The sequence below is a fragment of the Candida tropicalis genome, assembly GCF_000006335.3.
Source record: "Candida tropicalis MYA-3404 genomic scaffold supercont3.1, whole genome shotgun sequence".
Taxonomy (NCBI): Eukaryota; Fungi; Ascomycota; class Pichiomycetes; order Serinales; family Debaryomycetaceae; genus Candida; species Candida tropicalis.
The window spans coordinates 1,146,967-1,161,339 of record NW_003020038.1 but is presented as its reverse complement, the minus strand read 5'-3'; the positions used below and the strand labels follow the sequence as shown (position 1 = coordinate 1,161,339).

The 14,373-nt window shown below is 35.5% G+C and overlaps 6 protein-coding genes across 6 annotated transcripts; 4 read left to right on the top strand and 2 right to left on the bottom strand. All coding sequences in view use genetic code 12, as the record gives it.

Annotated features, from left to right (window-relative positions):
• Nucleotides 1-474: 474 nt before the first annotated feature.
• CTRG_00527 (uncharacterized protein) lies at nt 475-1,104 on the top strand (the record flags this gene model as incomplete). Its single annotated transcript, XM_002545700.1, has 1 exon — nt 475-1,104. The coding sequence occupies one exon, from the start codon at nt 475-477 to the stop codon at nt 1,102-1,104; it is 630 nt and encodes a 209-aa protein (XP_002545746.1).
• Nucleotides 1,105-1,555: 451 nt separating this feature from the next.
• On the top strand, nt 1,556-3,169 carry CTRG_00526 (uncharacterized protein; the record flags this gene model as incomplete). The annotated part of the gene is made up of 1 exon (XM_002545699.1): nt 1,556-3,169. The coding sequence occupies one exon, from the start codon at nt 1,556-1,558 to the stop codon at nt 3,167-3,169; it is 1,614 nt and encodes a 537-aa protein (XP_002545745.1).
• A 371-nt stretch (nt 3,170-3,540) lies between these two features.
• Nucleotides 3,541-3,810, bottom strand: CTRG_00525 (uncharacterized protein; the record flags this gene model as incomplete). Its single annotated transcript, XM_002545698.1, has 1 exon — nt 3,541-3,810. The coding sequence occupies one exon, from the start codon at nt 3,808-3,810 to the stop codon at nt 3,541-3,543; it is 270 nt and encodes an 89-aa protein (XP_002545744.1).
• Nucleotides 3,811-4,196: 386 nt separating this feature from the next.
• On the top strand, nt 4,197-8,201 carry ADE6 (phosphoribosylformylglycinamidine synthase; the record flags this gene model as incomplete). The annotated part of the gene is made up of 1 exon (XM_002545697.1): nt 4,197-8,201. One exon carries the CDS (start codon nt 4,197-4,199, stop codon nt 8,199-8,201), a length of 4,005 nt encoding a protein of 1,334 aa, XP_002545743.1.
• A 148-nt stretch (nt 8,202-8,349) lies between these two features.
• On the bottom strand, nt 8,350-8,682 carry CTRG_00523 (uncharacterized protein; the record flags this gene model as incomplete). The annotated part of the gene is made up of 1 exon (XM_002545696.1): nt 8,350-8,682. The coding sequence occupies one exon, from the start codon at nt 8,680-8,682 to the stop codon at nt 8,350-8,352; it is 333 nt and encodes a 110-aa protein (XP_002545742.1).
• A 1,389-nt stretch (nt 8,683-10,071) lies between these two features.
• Nucleotides 10,072-14,178, top strand: CTRG_00522 (chromatin-remodeling ATPase; the record flags this gene model as incomplete). Its single annotated transcript, XM_002545695.1, has 1 exon — nt 10,072-14,178. One exon carries the CDS (start codon nt 10,072-10,074, stop codon nt 14,176-14,178), a length of 4,107 nt encoding a protein of 1,368 aa, XP_002545741.1.
• Between the last annotated feature and the right edge of the window lie 195 nt (nt 14,179-14,373).

Here is a 14,373-nt window from a genome sequence, read left to right as displayed (position 1 = left end):
AGTAAATGTATATCACAATGACGTGTGGGGATTATATGTCAAAATAAAAAAAAGACTAATATAGATCTCAACTATAATGGTATCTTACCGATGGATTTGAGTTCAAATTGATGTTGATGAGATGTTTCGTGAGAATTTCTTTTCAAAATTTTTTTTTTTCCGTTCTTCGATACACGACTTTTTTGCTTATGTAATAACATGTGATATTTTAGTTTGTGTAACTGATTTCGAAGAGGAGAAATTGTACATTTAAGGAGAAATTGTAAACATACTTCCATTTTTAGAATCGTAATGAAGAATTCGAAATTAAGGGTCAAAAAAAAAAAAAAGAAGAAAAAAAGATGAAATGGAAAGAATATTAGAAGAAGAAGAAGAAGAAGAAGACAAATCACAACCTTTGTAATATTGATAGTGGTTTAAACTTAATTCCTTAATCATTAATTTATTTATTCATTTCATAATCTCAATCTTATCATGTTTGGAACACCAATTAGTGAAAGAAAAGGTCTTGATATAACGATCAACTCATCATCATCTTCTTCTTCCAAGAAGAAATGTTATAAATCAGTAATTAAACTACTTATTTTTGCTAGTGTATTATTAACTACTTATTTCTTATATTCTTTTAAGAACCCACCTTATGAATTATCAACAAATACTACAGATATCCCAGTACAAGAGGATTTCATTGCTCCTGAAGCATTACCTACTAATACTGTTGAACAAATTGGAAGAAGATCAAATGAATTTATAATTGAAAGAGATGATAATAAAGATGACAACAAGGACGATTCTAAAGATAGTTCCAACGATGATTCTAAAGACAGTTCCGATGACAACAATAAAGATGACAATAAAGATAGTTCAAATGATGATAACAACAATGACAACTCCAATAGTGATGACAATTCTGACAGTGATGACAAAGATGACAAGAAGAAATCTACACCTATCTACAATCAACCTGGTATGAGATTTGTGTTTGTATTATTTGGTTTCATTTTCTTAAACATGTTTGCAATTTGTATTCATCATTTGTATTTAAAGGCTAGCAATGTTGCGTATGCCTATAAAACTGTTGATGATGACATCTCGCCATTTTGAGTTTCCCACCCTCCTTGTATAGCTTGCATTTAAATAGAGTTTTAATTGAGTATCATATTTCAAAGTATTTTTTGACTTTTTTTAGTTACGAGCTAGTAATGAATAGTCAACCGTTGATCGATTTCAGATCTTCTCTTGCTTATCGCGTTCGGATAAATCCGCAAATTAGCTTAAATCTACGAGTATAAAGTAGCAAGTAATAAAACACGGTGTTTACCGCCTTCTGTATGTAAATTGCCCTTTATGCATCCATTGCTCCAAGCAAACAAGTATCACTATAAAATTCAAGGAAATTCCCATCGGGGTAATTCTTTTTTTTTTTTTGCTGTTGTTGGTGTTGCTGTTGCTGTTGCTGACAATAACTTTCTGTCATATTTATAGCTTATTTTTTTTTTTGTTTTTTTCGTTACTGTCCCTATTCTCCAATTTAATATCTCCACATCAGAACTTAATGGCACAATTACCATCATTACCAAAGAGACTACTACAAATTGCCTGTGCCATAACATGGTGTTTACTTGCAGCAGGTCCAGTATTTGGGTTCGCTGCTATAAAGCCAATTTTTATTTCCCAGCACATTTATGAAAGTAAATGTAATCTTTCAACAAGTTCATCTACATCCGACGAAGTGCGTTGTGTTGACCAAGAGTTGTCATTGAATTTATTATTCACTGTTGCATGTATGGTGACCAATATTTCAGCATTGCCAGTGGGATCTATTTTAGATTCATATGGTCCAAAATTAACTGGTATAATTGGAGCTGTAATATTGGCCATGGGTGCATTAAGTATGAAATTTGCTGAATCAATTGACTTATTTGATGGTTACTTGGCCGGGTATACTTTATTAGCACTTGCTGGTCCATTTGTCTTTATTTCATGTTTTCAATTAGCAAATTCTTTCCCAAAGAATTCTGGGTTAATTTTAGCATTGTTAACGGGAGCTTTTGATTCCTCATCGGCATTATTCTTATGTTACAGATTATATTATACCCATGTTAAACATCTTTCAATCAGTAAGTTTTTCTCCATCTATTTGGTGGTACCGTTGTTCATTTTTATCTGTCAAGTATTCATCATGCCAAAGGATTCATATAAAACTGTTGGTACACTTGCTAAAATTGCTGAAACTGGTATTGATGAAACAGGAAAACCATTGAACCAAGATTTATTAACTCCAGCTGATCGGGAATCTGCAATAGTGTCATCTACTACTGACCCTATCGAATGTTACCAACCCACAATTTCTGAAACTACTTCGTTGTTGATGAGAAGAGCATCGGCACCTACAAGTAGAAGAGAATCCACTGCTCTGAGAGCATCTTATCTGTCCATCAAATCACACTATGAACAAGAAGCAGATGCTAAATTGATCAATCGCTCTGGTGGTGTATTTGGTGTATTACACGGAGCAACTATTAGTCAACAATTGAACTCATGGTGGTTTTGGGGAATGTGTTTATTCACCACTATTCAAATGTTACGTATCAATTACTTTGTGGCTACAGTAAAGAGTCAGATGGTTTATTTATATAATGGAGATGAAGAATTAGCTACTTCAATTAATCATTTCTTTGATTTGGCTCTTCCATTGGGTGGTTTATGTGCCATCCCATTTATTGGACTTGTTTTGGATAATTTGACAACATTGCTGGTGTTAAACATCTTGCTTGGATTATCTTTGTTCATTGGAGTCGCTGGTTTAGTCAGCTGGTTACCTGCTACTTATGCTGGTATATTGGTACTTGTTGTCTATAGACCATTTTACTATACCGCGGTTAGTGATTTTTGTGCTAAAGTGTTTGGATATGACAATTTTGGTACTGTTTATGGAACAATTATTGCATTCTCTGGTGTTTGCAATATCTTGCAACAAGTGATGGATAAAGCAACTCATGAATATTTCAACATGAACCCAGGTCCAGTCAATACGATCTTGGTTGTTCTCACTCTTGTCTTTGGTGCTGCATTAATTGGATTTGTGAAATCACAAGAAACTCATATCAAAAGAAAGAATTTAGAGATGGAGGCTCAAGATGCCTCATATAGACCAATGCCTGTTTAGGTAGAAGTATTATTTATTCTAGAAAACAAAAATAAATGACAACTAAATCATTATTGCCATCTGTATGATAACATGCTACAGAATTCTAATTTCCGATGGCTCGTTCATTAATAACTTGACTATTCTATCAATCTATTTACGTCTCTTGGTAGACTTCTCCACCTCTAGTGCTCGTAGTTTAGGATGACTGTTTGTTTCCTCTTCAGTACATGGTAAACGGGTGATATTTTGGTCACCATGAACCTGGCTCTTAATTTGAGCAATTTCTATTTGTTGTATACTCTTCTCATCACCATTAGTGCTCTTCTTCTCGTCTAAAGTGCGATGGATCTTGGTCGGAAGATTTGATAATATTTCATTTATCGATTTCATTATTTCTTATTTTTATTAGCTTCTTTATTCTCCTTTTCAACTTGTCTTCTTGAACCTTTTAATAATTCCAAATGACCAACTCTCAGAGAAATTAATTTTTCAGTAGATGTGGTTAATTGTGATTGATGAATTTTAACAAATTTTTGGGCTTCTTTAGCTGTGGATTTTTTGGCTTTAATGATCTTTGGAGCAGCTTTCTTAGGATTGAGTTGTTTCTTGGTCACTCTAGCTGCCTTCTTAGATTTCAATTTTAAATTACCTTGAGCCATTTGATTCTGATTGCTTGCTTCTTTTTAGTGTTTAACTATTATACTAAACAACTCTACAGAAAGGGGAGGAAAAAAAAATCTACGAGATGAGATTAGAAGAAAGAGTCAAAAAAAAATTAATGTGTTTCGCACGACCAGATCATTATAATTAAGTAATCTAATTATCTCTCTGTTTTTTTTTTCTTTGTCTCACATAGAATAATCTCATCATCATCAAAAAAGTAACCCATGCGACCATCGCACATCTACGGAAAATTTCGAATGATGAATACTCTTTATTTCTTTTCTTTTATTCTGTTTTTCTTCCTCTTTTTTTGTTTTTCTTCTTTAGATCTCCGCCTATCTCCATTTATAATCTCCTAGAAAGGTTAAGAACATCCTTATCCATGAGTAACTTTCTTATTTTATCAGGTCCTGTTGCTTTATCGCAATTCAGAGTCTCCAATTTGACTCAAGAACTTGAAAAAAAAGTTGGTCAAGAAAATATCATTGAACAAATTGCTGCTTCTTACACTCATTACGTTTCTTTGAAAAAAGAATTAACTGATAAACAATTGGAATTATTGAAAGTTTTATTAACTTATGATAATCCTCTTGAAGATACTCCATTGACTCAAGAATTGGTTAAAAACTCCACTACCACTGATGGTTCCTCCATCAAATTGGAAAGTGATACTTTATTTGTCCAAATCTTGCCAAGACCAGGTACTATTTCTCCTTGGTCTTCCAAAGCCACTGACATTGCTCAAATTTGTGGATTGGGTGATCATGTTGAAAGAATTGAACGTGGTGTCTCCTTGATTATTAAAACTAAGAATGGTGTTCAATTAGATTCTTACCAACCAGATGTTCTTTTAACTTCTGTTTTTGATAGAATGACTCAAACCATTTACCTTGGATCTAATGTCCCACAATACGATGATTTGTTTGCTCACCATTCTCCAAAACCTTTGGTTACTGTTGATATTATCTCCAACAAGGATAACTTGATTAACGCAAACAAAGAATTGGGTTTGGCTTTGGATCAAGGTGAAATTGATTACTTGATTAATGCATTCACTGATATTATTGGACGTAACCCAACTGATGTTGAATTGTTTATGTTTGCTCAAGTTAACTCTGAACATTGTCGTCACAAGATTTTCAATGCTGATTGGACTATTGATGGTGTTAAAAAAGATTTGTCTTTATTCAAAATGATCAGAAACACCCACAACAAAAACCCACAATATACTATTTCTGCTTATTCCGATAATGCTGCTGTCTTTGAAGGTCCAGAAGCTTATGTTTGGACCCCAGATTTTGAAACCAAACAATGGAAATCCATTAAAGAAAGAGTCCAAACTTTAGTTAAAGTCGAAACCCATAACCATCCAACTGCTGTTTCTCCATTTGCTGGTGCCGCTACTGGGTCCGGTGGTGAAATTAGAGATGAAGGTGCTGTCGGTAGAGGTTCTAAATCTAAAGCTGGTTTATCTGGTTTCTCTGTCTCTGATTTGCAAATTCCAAGTTTACCTCAACCTTGGGAAAGAAATGTTGGTAAACCAAACCACATTGCTTCTGCATTGGATATCATGTTGGAAGCTCCAATTGGCTCTGCTGCTTTTAACAATGAATTCGGTAGACCAGCCATTAATGGTTATTTTAGAACTTTAACTACTGAAGTTGAAAACTCCGAAGGTAAAACCGAAATCAGAGGTTTCCACAAACCAATTATGTTAGCTGGTGGTATGGGTGCCATCAGACCAGACTTGGCTTTGAAAGATACCAAGATCACACCAGGTGCTAAATTGATTGTTCTTGGTGGTCAATCCATGTTGATTGGTTTGGGAGGTGGTGCCGCCTCTTCCGTTTCTTCTGGTGAAGGTTCTGCTGACTTGGACTTTGCATCTGTTCAAAGAGGTAACCCAGAAATCCAAAGAAGAGCTCAAGAAGTTATCAATGCCTGTGTTTCCTTGGGTAAAGAAGGTAATCCAATTCAATCTATCCATGATGTTGGTGCTGGTGGTTTATCCAATGCTTTACCAGAATTGGTTCATGATAACGATTTGGGTGCTAAATTTGAATTGAGATCTATCTTGTCTTTGGAACCAGGTATGTCTCCAATGGAAATCTGGTGTAATGAATCCCAAGAAAGATATGTCTTGGGTGTTGCTCCAGAAAACTTGGACTTGTTTGCCAAGATGTGTGAACGTGAAAGAGCTCCATTTGCCGTTGTTGGTGAAGCCACTGAAGAACAAAGATTAGTTTTGACTGATTCCTTATTGAACACTACACCAATTGATTTGGAAATGTCTGTCTTGTTCGGTAAGCCACCAAAGATGTCCAGAACTGCTATTACTCAAAACTTGAAATTAAAATCATTTGAAACCGAAAACTTGGAACTTGCTCAATCTGTTGAAAGAGTCTTACAATTACCTGCTGTTGGGTCTAAGAGTTTCCTTATTACCATTGGTGATAGATTTGTTACCGGTTTGGTTGACCGTGATCAAATGGTTGGTCCATGGCAAGTTCCAGTTGCTGATGTTGGTGTTACTGCTACATCACTTGGTGAAACTGTTTTGACCACCGGTGAAGCTATGGCTATGGGTGAAAAACCAACATTGGCTTTGATCTCTGCTAGTGCTTCTGCTAAGATGTGTGTTGCTGAATCTTTGTTGAACATTTTTGCTGCTGACATTCCATCTTTGAAACACGTTAAATTATCTGCTAACTGGATGTCTGCTGCTGCTCATGCCGGTGAAGGTGCCAAATTATACGAAGCTGTTCAAGCTATTGGTCTTGACTTGTGTCCAGATTTGGGTATTTCCATTCCAGTTGGTAAAGATTCCATGTCCATGAAAATGAAATGGGATGACAAAGAAGTTATTGCACCATTAGCTTTAACCATCACTTCATTTGCTCCAGTTGACAACACTTCAAACACCTGGACTCCTCAGTTACAAAAAGTTGATGATGAAACTGTTTTGGTTTTGGTTGACTTGGCTGCCACTGTTGAAAAATCGTTGGGTGGTTCTGCTTTGGCTCAAGTTTACAAACAAGTTGGTAACTCTGCTCCAACTGTCCACTCTCACCAAGTTTTGAAATCATTCTTGGAAGCTTTAATTGTCTTGCACAAAGACTTTGATGTCTTGGCTTACCATGATAGATCTGAAGGTGGTTTATTGGTTACTGCTTTTGAAATGGCTTTTGCTGGAAGATGTGGTTTGGAATTGAACTTTAATGGTAAAGAAGATATTCACACTGCTTTGTTCAATGAAGAATTGGGTGCTGTTTTCCAAATCAGAGCTAAAGAATTGGCTAAATTCAAAGAAATCTTTGCTGCTACTGGTATTTCTGAAGAATACATTCAAACTATTGGTAAACCAACATTTGATTCCCAATCATTTGCCATCACTTATAACGGACGTCAAGAATTCAGTGGTAAACGTAGTGAATTCCAAAACTTGTGGTCCCTTACCTCACATCACATTCAAAAATTGAGAGACAATCCAGCTAGTGCTGATCAAGAATTGAAATCTCTTCAAGATGACAAAGATCCAGGTATTTCATACCAATTGACCTTCAAACCAAACGAATTCAAATCATACACTAAACAACCAAAAGTCGCTATTTTGAGAGAACAAGGTGTTAACTCACAACAAGAAATGGCCTGGTGTTTCAAACAAGCTGGTTTTGATGTTTATGATGTCACCATGTCTGATATCTTAGAAGGCAGAGTCACATTGGACGATTTCGTTGGTCTCGCTGCCTGTGGTGGTTTCTCATATGGTGATGTTTTAGGTGCCGGTGCTGGTTGGGCTAAATCTGTCTTATTCCATGAAAAAGCACGTGATGAATTCAAGAGATTCTTCCAAGACAGAACTGATACATTTGCCTTTGGTGCTTGTAATGGTTGCCAATTCTTGAGTAGAATTGCTGAATTGATTCCAGGTACCGATAACTGGCCAACTTTCGAACGTAATTTATCTGAACAATATGAAGCCAGATTTGTTATGGTTGAAGTTGAAGATAAGGTCAAGAACAATTCTATTTTCTTGCAAAACATGAAAGGATCTAAATTGCCAATTGTTGTTGCTCATGGTGAAGGTAGAGCTCAATTCAAGAACCAAAACGGTGAAAATGACTTTGAATTGGATGTTATTCGTTACATTGATAACTACGGTAACCCAACCAACGTTTATCCATTCAATCCAAATGGTTCTCCAAATGGTATTGCTGGTATTACTAATGCCAATGGTAGAGTTTTGGCTATGATGCCTCATCCAGAAAGAGTCTGTAGAAAAGAATCCAACTCATGGTACCCAACTGAACAAGGTAAAGAATGGGGTCCATATGGTCCATGGATTGAATTGTTCAAATCTGCAAGAGAATGGGTTGGTGATAATTAAGTATAACGAATATGTGAGTAAAAAAAAACTACATTGTAATAACAAAATAAACGCAAAATATTAACGTCAATGAAATAATAATAATAATAATAAACAATCTTTGTATTCTATTATGTACACGGTAAACTACTCTCTGTCACTTTCTTGTTTAGGAGAAGATTGGGTAGAATTCATTGTATTTCTTAGCATAATAAGCAGTTGAAACACCACCCAAAATAACCAAAGTGACAGGAATTGGTTTTGAAAATGAAGTTGGGATAGCTCTAGCTAAACCGGCAACTAACAAGAAAGTGGAAGAACCTAAAGCCAATTCTAAACCGTAGTCGGCGTTTTGTTTCAATAAGTAACCTGCACCACCATAAAGGGCGGAGAAGGTGACCCCGGCCAATAATGATGGAAGGGAGCCTTTACGTGTATAACCCATAAACCCACCAATTGCACATAAGGCAGATAAAGTAAATGCAGGATGATCCATACCCATGATTGCTAGTAACTATTTAATTGTTGATAAAGTCTTGTATGTTAAGTATTAACAAAAGAAAAATGAACAGTTGTTCTTTTTGAATAGTTTGTTTCTGAAACGGGAGACTGACAATTCGGTTTTTTTTTTCTTCCTCTTTGTAGTTGCCAGGATTTTTATATTTTTTTTTTCACCCGCATTTTGATTCGGATTTAAAAAAAAAAAAAAAGAAAAAGAACAATTAAAGGCTCTTGTTTGATCTTAGGAATTTGTATGGAAATGGTAGAGAATGTTAAGACTTTCGTGTTAGATTTCTACATTTACCAGGCGAGGATTGGCGGTAGGAGTGATCAGAATCATCAGGCAAGCGATTTTTTGTTTGTTAAATCTTTGAGAAAACCACAAACACTGTCAACCATAAAAGATAATGTTCATACGCGTCACTTCAAAGGATTCACAACTCTCAGTACACCCTTAATTATTCATGATGTAACGTAAGTGTCAGAAGCATTGTTCGTAGTCTGGATTTGCATTTTTTTTTGCTTTGTTCGGTATTGTTTTTCTGGTGTCGTAGTACAATTTAATATGAATGTTCCTTTGATTGGCGGAGAGTTGTGATTTTTGTTTTTCTGCTTTCTTTTTTTTTTTTTTGGCCACTTTTACACACACGCGCACGCACTCACATACACACCAATTTCGGTTACTTGGCCGTTTTGTTTAATTTGTTGTTGTGGTTTCATGATCACTTTATGATTAATTTTTAGACAACTGTCTGAATCTCCTTCCCCTACTTTTTGCTCAAAATAAAAGCTTTTTTAAGCCCTGAAAGTTGGAAAATGTCTGGTGTGTGGGTTCATAGGACAGTTGCTTGTGCTCACGACAATTCACTGATCCATCTATTCCCTCCTCTCCTCCATTGCTTATCTTTAAAATTGGTTGGAAAAAGTTTGGTGATAGTGACGAACAACAAAGTGTAGTGTGTCCTGCACACATCCAGGTGAGCGTCTCTCTATTTTTTTTATTTTTTTATTTTTTTTTTTTTTCAATATTTTTTCAAGCATTTTTGGAGTATTAAGCAACACAGTACTGAGAAACAAAGTGCGAAAGAAGAAAAAAAAATTAACTTGTCTGTACAGTTTGTCTCTCTCTCTCTCTCTTTGCCTTACTCACTCAACGTTGCCTTTCTCTCTTTCTCGTTGGGATTGTACAAAGAACGAGTAAATGGAATTGAACGAAAGTAAAAAATTTTTGAGCCCAACCTTTCTTTGCTTTTAAGGAATTAATAATCGTTTGCCCTTTTTTCTTATTGCAACAACGACCCATCAATCAATCATTCTTCGATACCGTTAGTTATTTATCACTATCCTGCTAATCCCACCACCCATAGTCTAACTAGTAAAAGTCACGATTATGAACATCTCGTCCATGTTATCGGTTGACAATAATAACGTTGCCTCTGAGAAACAAGCCAAGACAACTACTGATGTACAGCTGGAGAATCAACCTCCCGTATTGTCATCAGCATTAAATTCAAGTTCACCATCGGCAGGAGGAGGGCTCCAGAAAGATCAAGCTTCTGAAAATTCAACTAGCCAGGCAGAAACATCACAAACAGTACCAACCACTATATCCACGAGTGTTGTTGATCAAATAGACCACCTGGTTGCAAATAATAACTCTGCTCATCATCCCAATATCCTGTCCCCACTAAAGCACATGAATGGAAATATCCCATCTCATCAGGAATCTGATTCAATAGTGGCCGGGATACTACCAAGTAGTTATGAGTTCACGAGTTCTACATTCACTCCTTCGATTGATCAGAAATATAAGGCTACATTTGAAAATAATGTCAATATAATTAATAAGTTGGATCATTATCAACAAGTAAGTCATAATTTGAAATTATTAAAATTTGATGAAGCCAAACTCAATAATTACCTTATAAGCACGGGCCAGTTCGCTTCAAATTACATTGATAGAGTGGTTGCAGAGGATATTTCGTCAAGGAATAACAAAATTAGTGATACAAACAAAAATAAAGAGTTGAACCACATAGACTACTCTAAACCATTGCACCACAACAGCACCAGAGGTAAAGAATTCAAATGGGGATCCACTAGAGAAATCCACAAAGTTGACAACAAGACAAGAAGGAGAAGAACAGCTGCCACAGATGACGCATCCAAAAATACAGCATCTAATGGTACTAAAGACCATGCACATACTAACTCTGTCGGTACAGTGACTAATAACTCACCACATCTCAATGACAGCCAGTCCGCACATGATAAACAAGTGTCACAATCCAAAAACCATCTGAAAAATAAGCAATCGCTGCTGCTGCATCAACTGCCGCAACAACAACCTATTCTCATCAAACCCAAAGGTGCCGGTGTTCAAGGACAATTTGAATTACAGCCTAGACGTAGCAGTCGTCCAAAGGTTAAAAGAAAGGCTTTTGAGGATGAAGAGGTAGAAACCAAACAAGATTCAGAAGTAATTAAGAATGAGGAAACGCCTGAAGCTGTTTCTGGTGGAGATTTGAAGCGAGCAAAGGTGGAAGAAGAAGGTAAAGTTAAAGCCGTTGTTTCGCCAGCCGCTGCCGCAGGAATGACTGCCAAAGAATACAAAGCATTCATGAGGCAATATGATAATACGTATATTGCCATATGGAAAGATATGTCAAGAAAAGATGGACCTAAAGTCAGTAGGTTGATGCAGCAATCCACTCAAGCTAAACTCATCAATCTTAGAAAGACGTGTATCTTGGCCGCTAGAGAAGCCAAGAGATGGCAATTAAGAAATACCAAGAATCAAAAGGATTTAACAACCAAGGCTAGAAGAGCAATGAGAGAAATGTTCAATTTCTGGAAACGTAATGAAAGAATTGAACGTGATTTAAAGAAGAAGCATGAAAAGGAATTGCTAGATAAGGCAAAGAAAGAAGAAGAAGAGAGAGAAGCTAAGAGACAGGCAAGAAAATTGAATTTCTTGATTACCCAAACAGAGTTGTATTCTCATTTCATTGGTAAGAAAATTAAAACTGATGAAATTGAAGGTTCAGATGCCGATGGTAAGTTCAAACAAGAAGATAAGCAACACTTGGATAAATATGTTGGTGTTGATGGATCAGCTTCTCATGATATAAATTCCCTTGACTTTGATAATGATGATGAAGATGCCTTGCACAGAATGGCTGCTGAAAATGCTCAAAATGCTCTTGTAAATGCTCAAAACAAAGCCAGGCAATTTGATAATGATGAACCATTTAAAAATCCCGATACAAATGGGGAAGAAATGAACTTCCAAAATCCTACATTGTTGGGAGATATTACAGTGCCACAGCCAGATATGTTGAAATGTACTTTGAAAGAATATCAATTGAAAGGTTTGAATTGGTTAGCAAATTTGTATGAGCAAGGTATTAATGGTATTTTAGCTGATGAGATGGGTTTGGGTAAAACTGTCCAAAGTATATCAGTATTGTCTTACTTGGCCGAAACTCATAACATATGGGGTCCATTTTTAGTTGTTACTCCTGCATCTACATTACATAATTGGCAACAAGAAATTACCAAATTTGTTCCTGAATTTAAAGTCTTGCCATACTGGGGTAATGCTAAAGATAGAAAAGTCTTGCGTAAGTTCTGGGATAGAAAAAGTGTTAGATACGGCAAAGATGCACCTTTCCATGTTTTGGTTACATCTTATCAATTGATTGTTGCTGATATTGCATATTTCCAGAAAATGAAGTGGCAATATATGATTTTGGATGAAGCTCAAGCTATTAAATCATCCTCTTCGTCAAGATGGAAGTCATTGTTGTCGTTATCCTGTCGTAATAGACTTTTGTTGACAGGTACACCAATTCAAAATTCCATGCAAGAATTGTGGGCTCTTTTGCATTTTATTATGCCAACGTTATTTGATTCGCATGATGAATTTAGTGACTGGTTCTCCAAGGATATTGAAAGTCATGCCCAGTCAAATACTAGTTTAGATGAACAACAATTACGAAGATTACATATGATTTTGAAACCATTTATGTTGAGAAGAATTAAGAAGAATGTGCAGAGTGAATTGGGGGATAAAGTAGAAGTGGATATTTTCTGTGATTTGACTACAAGACAAAAGAAATTGTACCAACAATTGAGATCTCAAATATCAATCCTGGATTCTGATTTACTTGACTCTGCCACTGCAGGTACAGATAGTTCTTTAGCAAATATGGTTATGCAATTCAGAAAAGTTTGTAACCATCCAGATTTATTTGAAAGAGCTGATGTGAAGTCCCCATTTTCGTTTGGTAAATTTGCTGAAACTGGATCATTCTTGCGTGAATCTAATGAATTGGAGATGGCTTATTCAACGGAGAACATTGTTGACTATCAATTACCTCGTCTAATCTATGATGAACTTTTATGTCCAAACTATGAGAAAAACACTCTTGATTCAGTATATGAAAAGTTCAGCATATACAATCCTGAAAATACTAAAGAACATGGATGGTTGAAGTCAATCAATGTATCCCAAGGTGAACTTAAACAATTGTCGCAGAAGGACATTCTTTCGCGTGCTATAGAGTTGCAAAGTTATTCACCTAATGATGATGATGATAATAATAGCAATTTGCTTGGTAGATTACACTACCTATATGAAGATGATTTTGTTCCAGAAAATAAAAAATTATTAATTACAGAGTATAACAATCAACCACATTCAAACTCATCAGTACTTTCTGGTTTATATTCAGTGGTTGATAAAGTTGCTCAAGACATGTACATGAATAAACTTGAACCAGCAGCCACTCCACTTGCATCTGCTCCACCAATTACAGTTAATTGTTCGTCACTGAACTTTGCTAATAGGATCAAGACTACTTTATTTGATCCTAATATCAGAGCATCATTGGTACCATTGCCATTGTCAACCGAAGTAGAATTGATGAAACGTGAAGTCCCATTAGATCATTATCCAAAATCTAATTTGTTGCCAGTACCAACTTTTGATTATTCCAACATTCGTATGCCTTCTATGGAAAGATTTATTGCTGAATGTGGTAAATTGGCCAAACTTGATGAATTATTGGTGGATTTGAAAAAGAATGGTCATAGAATTTTGATTTATTTCCAAATGACTCGTATGATGGAGATTTTCCAGGAATATTTAGCATTCAGAAATTATAAATTCATGAGATTAGATGGTTCTACCACGATTGAAGCAAGAAGAGAATTGGTTACGCAATGGCAAACCAATCCAGAATTTTTCATTTTCATGTTGTCTACAAGAGCTGGTGGGTTAGGTTTGAATTTAACTTCAGCAGATACTGTTATTTTCTATGATTCTGATTGGAATCCAACGGTTGATGCACAAGCAATGGATCGTGCTCATAGAATTGGTCAAACTAAAGTTGTCACCGTTTACAGATTACTTACGAAAAATACTATTGAAGAAAGAATTAGACAAAAGGCACAAAACAAAGAAGAAATACAAAAATTGGTTATCAATCAATAACGGTTTATACTTTATTAAATCTAATATATATATAAAAATAAAACCTATGTAATATTTATTCATTTGTGGTTTGTATTGTAGTTTAAGCTCGGCTCTTCGCAGCCAAAAAAAAAATGAAAGCATCGTATGATACTTGTAGTGAAAAAAAAAAAAAAAAATTATGAAAAATCTACTTTAGAAATAAACCTACCAAAC